General features: G+C 43.2%; 1 protein-coding gene across 1 annotated transcript in view; it reads left to right on the top strand.

Annotated features, from left to right (window-relative positions):
• The first annotated feature begins 1,848 nt into the window (after window positions 1-1,848).
• The window catches only part of COMTD1 (catechol-O-methyltransferase domain containing 1), a 43,495-nt gene continuing 39,343 nt past the window's right edge, over window positions 1,849-6,000 (top strand). The window contains exon 1 of the mRNA XM_082266859.1: window positions 1,849-1,998. Coding sequence (XP_082122985.1) covers window positions 1,917-1,998 — 82 coding nt within the window. The 5' untranslated portion in view covers window positions 1,849-1,916. The remainder of the gene's footprint in view (window positions 1,999-6,000) is intronic.

Raw genomic sequence — 6,000 nt, 5'->3', positions numbered from 1 at the left:
TTTATAGTTTAAGTATTCATATTTGCACGGTTTAGCACTGAAAACTGCAATTTTATGTACATTTTTGCAGTGCCAGTAGAAAATTGGTGCCGTTTGTAAATGTTGGCATTCTGTCAGTACATTTCACTCCGGGGGGTGGCAACACTGGGTCGGATGAAAGGAGCAAGTCGGCCAGTCCAGGTGTTCCTGATGAGGAGACTAGGGATTTTGTGGTACATGGTCAGTGTGCCAGGAATTTGGGGTTCTGTGCTTTTTGGTGAACAATATGCCTCCTCTGGAGCACATACATTACTTTCCTCCACAACAGATGGGATATATTCACCAATTATGAACTAACCACAGAAATATCCTCATCATTCTATAACAATAAGCATCAATGCTAAGGAGACTTTCCATCACATTTTACTAAACAACTAATTAGTTTGTCTTTCATCAACATTGAGCTCCTCCCTTTTCCTAGGTCGATTTCTCTTTATGGGTACACCATCACCAATCTATTGAATTTTTTTGTTCCTTTTATTCCTTGATTATTCCACACACCTATGAACATGAGCCCAAATGGATACATGGAGTGTTAGGGGTGGTTGAGCGTACGTTTTAGGTGTGTGTGTGATGTGCGTCCTGGTACCATTTTAATATTTGCATTTTTGTTGCACTTTGTTTTGTGATATTTTTGAATAATTAAAGATAAAATGTATTGTAGCCCAGTGAGCATCGTTTATATATCCATACAGTACACTTGTTGTGTTGGGTGGTTAAAGCGGAGTTCCGGCCTCAAAAACCACTTTGGGCCATCCGCTTGCTGACAATCACCTGAAAAAGAAATGGATAGTCCCAATTTTTTTTATTTGTTTACTTACCTTGTTATTGAAGAAAATATACTTACCTTTCTTCCACTTCCTCCCTCTGCGGCCGCGGCCCACGCCGTCTCTTCCTCCTTGCATTGACTCCTGGGAGCTGAACGTCATCGATCCCAGGAGTCAATGCGCCTGCACTGGCCCCGCTCGTTAGTTCCGGTACAGGCGCGTCATTCCCTGCTTAACAGCTTCTGGGCATGCCCAGAAGCTGTGAAGGGATGACACGCCTGCCCTGGAAGTGAGGAGCGGGGCCAGTGCAGGGCATTCTGTGACCGAAGAGCACACCGAAGAGGATGCTCTGGCTTCGGCTGCCCACACCTGAGATGGCAGCGCTGGACAAGACATTTTCAAGGTAAGTATTTCTTCTAAAACGTAAGTGACAGTACAGAGGCTATCCATTATGAAATGCACTAGCCCTGACTGTCCCGTGGGTATTTTTATTTAAAAAACGTTTCCGAGGCCGGAACTCCGCTTTAAGTATAAATCTGTTTTTTTTTATCTCAGGGTTTCCAGTAGTTACTTTACCAACATACTCCCACCATTTTAAGCCACTTTTCTCACCAAAGCACATGGTATGTGAGACTAGGGGTATATCTTAGAGTGCCTACTGTATTTATTTATTTATTTATTTTTAATCTGCAGTAAGACACATTTTTTGTTTTTGGGTTTAGATTTAAAGATGCAAGCTTTCTGGACCTTCTGTATGTTCCTTCCTCGGGCGTTATAAAATTTTATAGTGCCCAAGGAATGCACATAAAGTTATTTGCAGGGTTCCTTAATGTTTAATGTTAAAAGGGTTGAAAAAAGCTGGCATGAACAGTACAAGACTATCAGTACTTGGCAAAGATGTATTACCTCAAATATACCACAAGGTGGCAGCATAACACCAACCATTGTCTTCTAACAAAGCAGCACACTGTTTTAATTTCCTGACTCTCCACTTCCTCCTGGAGAAGGTCATGTGACAGGTGAAGCCAATGCAGATTGCAGAGCAATGAGAGGATGTGCAATGTTCATTGACTGTTGCTGTCCTTTGTACCTGCTCCTGGCTCTGCAGTCATGCCCCTCTCTGCTGGCACCCGAGATGCTGTGGCTGGCATAGCTGTGTTGGGGGCCACCTTTGTGGCTGGCGTCTACATTGGTGAGTACACGGCACCGCTTTATTAACCACTTCACTCCCAGTGCCTTTAATAATCTTTAACTCCTAGTGTGCCGGTGCGCTTTTAAGGTTTGGAGACGTGTTAAACATGTTTCTGTTGTAGTTTCCCCTAATAAATAATAGAGCTGATTTTGGGTGAGTTGGGCATTTGCTTTCGTATCAGATTTAGATACATATATTATTTTATTTTATTAAAAAGAAAAGAGAGAAAGGATAGAACAAAATACATTAGAACCAATATGTTTCTGAATATTTTCTTTCCAGCTTGACCTAAACTCACCGGACACTTTATTAGGTACACCTTGCTAGTATTGGGTTGGACCCCAATTTGCCTTCAGAACTGCCTTAATTCTTTGCGGCATAGATTCAACAAGATGTTGGAAACATTCCTCAAAGATTTTGGTCCATATTGACATGACAGCATCACGCAGTTGCTGCAGATTTGTCGGCTGCACATCCATGATGTGAATCTCCTGTTCCACCACATCCCAAAGGTGCTCTATTGGATTGAGATCTGGTGACTGTGGAGGCCATTGGAGTACAGTGACCTCATTGTCATGTTCAGGAAACCTGTGGTGAGATGATTTGAGCTTTGTGACAATGTTGCATTATCCTACTGGAAGTAGCCATCAAAAGATGGGTACGCTGAAGTCATAAGGGATGGACATGGTCAGCAACAATACCCACTCAGGTAGGCTGTGGTGTTTAAACAATGCTAAATTGGTACTAAGGGTCCCAAAGTGTGCCAAAAAATATCCCCCACACCAATACACCACCCACATGATCAATATGCCCCACACCAATACACCACCAGCATGATCAATATGCCCCACACCAATACACCACCAGCATGATCAATATGCCCCACACCAATACACCACCAGCATGATCAATATCCCCCACACCAATACACCACCAGCATGATCAATATCAACCCACACCAATACACCACCAGCATGATCAATATCCCCCACACCAATACACCACCAGCATGATCAATATCCCCCACACCAATACACCACCAGCATGATCAATATCCCCCACACCAATACACCACCAGCATGATCAATATCCCCCACACCATTACACCACCAGCATGATCAATATCCCCCACACCAATACACCACCAGCATGATCAATATCCCCCACACCAATACACCACCAGCATGATCAATATCAACCCACACCAATACACCACCAGCATGATCAATATCCCCCACACCAATACACCACCAGCATGATCAATATCCCCCACACCAATACACCACCAGCATGATCAATATCCCCCACACCAACGCACCACCAGCATGATCAATATCCCCCACACCATTACACCACCAGCATGATCAATATCCCCCACACCAATACACCACCAGCATGATCAATATCCCCCACACCAACGCACCACCAGCATGATCAATATCCCCCACACCAACGCACCACCAGCATGATCAATATCCCCCACACAAATACACCACCAGCATGATCAATATCCCCCACACCAACGCACCACCAGCATGATCAATATCCCCCACACCAATACACCACCAGTTGATACAAGGCAGGATGGATCCATGCTTTCATGTTGTTTATGCCAAATTCTGACCCTACCATATGAATGTCACAGCTGAAATCGAGACTCATCAGAGCATGCAACGTTTTTCCAATCTTCTATTGTCCAATTTTGGTGAGCCTGTGCGATTGTAGCCTCAGTTTCCTGTTCTTAGGGGACAGGAGTGACACCCGGTGTGGTCTTCTACTGCTGTAGCCCATCTGCTTCAAAGTTCTTTGTGTCGTGCATTCAGAGATGGTATTCTGTATACCTTGGCTGTAACAAGGGGTTATTTGCGTTACTGTTGCCTTTCTATCATCTCAAACCAGTCTGCCCATTCTCCTCTGACATCAACAAGGCATTTCCTCCACACAACTGCCGCTCACTGGATATTTTCTCTTTTTCGGACCATTCTCTGTAAATCTTAGAGATGGCTGTGCATGAAAACCCCAGAAGATCAGCAGTTTTTGAAATACTCAGACCAGCCTGTCTGGCACAAAAAACCATGCCACATTCAAAGTCGCCTAAATCCCCTTTCTACCCTTATTCCGCTGCTCAGCTTAAACTTCAGCAAGTCGTTTTTACCACATCTAGATACCAAAATGCAGTTGCTGCCATGTGATTGGCTTATTAGCAATTTGTGTTACCAAGCAATTGAACAGGTGTACCTAATAAAGTGGTTGGTGAGTGCATATGAACATGGCAGGGCCAGATACGTATCTCAAAATAAAACTGACAATGCTGTATGACAGAAGGATGGCACATGGTTCCGTTTGTAGAAATCATAGGTATAGCACTAAGAAATAAATTCTCTTGGGAAGAGAAGATAAAAAACGGTAATAAGTTCAGGAACATTTTTCTTAAAAAATGGGCCTCCAGGTGGTTAATGCCATAAGGCGCTAGTATGCAGCGAATAACCTGCCACAATGTGCCGTCCCGCTCTAGTTACCGTTTCTGCAGGTCCCGGGGGGTTTTCCATCTTCACCCGGTCTTCCTTCTGGGTTCTGTATGATCGGCTTCATCAATGGCCAGGCTGAGATGACATCACTCCTGCACATGCCCATGGGAGTCACATCATCACAACACAAATCATGTTCTGTAAATGTGACCACATTACTACGGACAGGCAGAAGGAGGCATTTATGATAGAGCAGACTACTAGGGTGAGGGTCTCTTCTGATATAAAAACCCGGTCTGTAAGGGGTTTATAAGAAACTGACCTCAGTTCCACTTTTAAGGAGGGATATGATCACTATGTATAAATACGTAAGTGGTCCACATAGGTAACTTGGTGCAGAGCTATTCAGTTTTAGGTCATTACAGAGGACACGGGGGCACTCTTTACGTCTGGAGGAAAAGAGATTTAATCTCCAAATATGGAAAGGTTTCTTTACAGTAAAAGCTGTGAAAATGTGCAATAGACTCGCTCAAGATCTGGTTCTGGCAAGCTCAGAGGATTGGTTTAAAAAAGAGCTGGATGCATTCCTAAATGCGAAAAATATAACCAGATATTAATGTTTAAAGGTAATAGCACCAGAGATTGTTGATCCAGGGAAAATCCTTTTGCCTTCAGGGACTCAGGAGGGAATTTATTTTTCCGCTTGATCATGCTTCATACGGGTTTTTTTTTGCCTTCCTCTGGATCAACTGTGGGGTATAGAATTCTGTGTATGGGTTTTATTTGCTTATTCTATTTATTTTTTTTCTATTGGCTGAACAAGGTGTTGTTTTTTTTTTTTTAAACCTGACTATGTAACTATGGTTTTTGGGTCTAGCTGGATTGGAATTGGTGCTGTGATGCTGTTCCTACAGATGTCATCTAGCGTGTCCAGTGTTTGTTGGGCGTTAATGCAGGAGTAAACTAGTTAGTTTTGTAATTTTGTTACTCTTATTTTTTTCATGCTGGTTTATATCCAGTCGAGAAATTTGAATCCAGGAGCCAATAATTTGAACCTCCTTGGGGCATATGCAGGTAGAACATCTTTATTTAAAAGATATCGAAGGTCTGGTGTTCACTTTGCTATTGACATGTGTGATGTCATCATACCAAGATCAACAGAACTCTCTTATGCCTCGTACACACGCAACGATTATCAGCCGACCGATCGTCTGACTTTTGTCCAGAGTGGTGTTTTGTTGGTTGGAATGTGCCCTGACTGCACACAAATTTTCTCGGCCAACAAAAATCTACTTCAGAAGTGATGTCATGTGCTGGTTTACTTTCCGTGTGTTTTTTCTTCTCTCTGCGCATGCCCAGTCTTGCTCATCAGATTTTTGTCTGCCAAAATCTGTACTGACTGACGGAAAATCGGCCATTGTGTTGACGGCCAACAAAAATTTTATAGCCTGCACACCAGATTTTATTCGGCCGAAAATTCGGAGTCGGTTGTCGAAAGCATCATACTAACAAGCCGAAAATCGTCCGATCGGAC

This window comes from Pelophylax lessonae, assembly GCF_965119305.1.
Source record: "Pelophylax lessonae genome assembly, chromosome: 9".
In the NCBI taxonomy this organism is placed as follows: Eukaryota; Metazoa; Chordata; class Amphibia; order Anura; family Ranidae; genus Pelophylax; species Pelophylax lessonae.
Note: the sequence above shows the minus strand (reverse complement) of the source record. Positions and strands in the feature narration are given on the sequence as shown.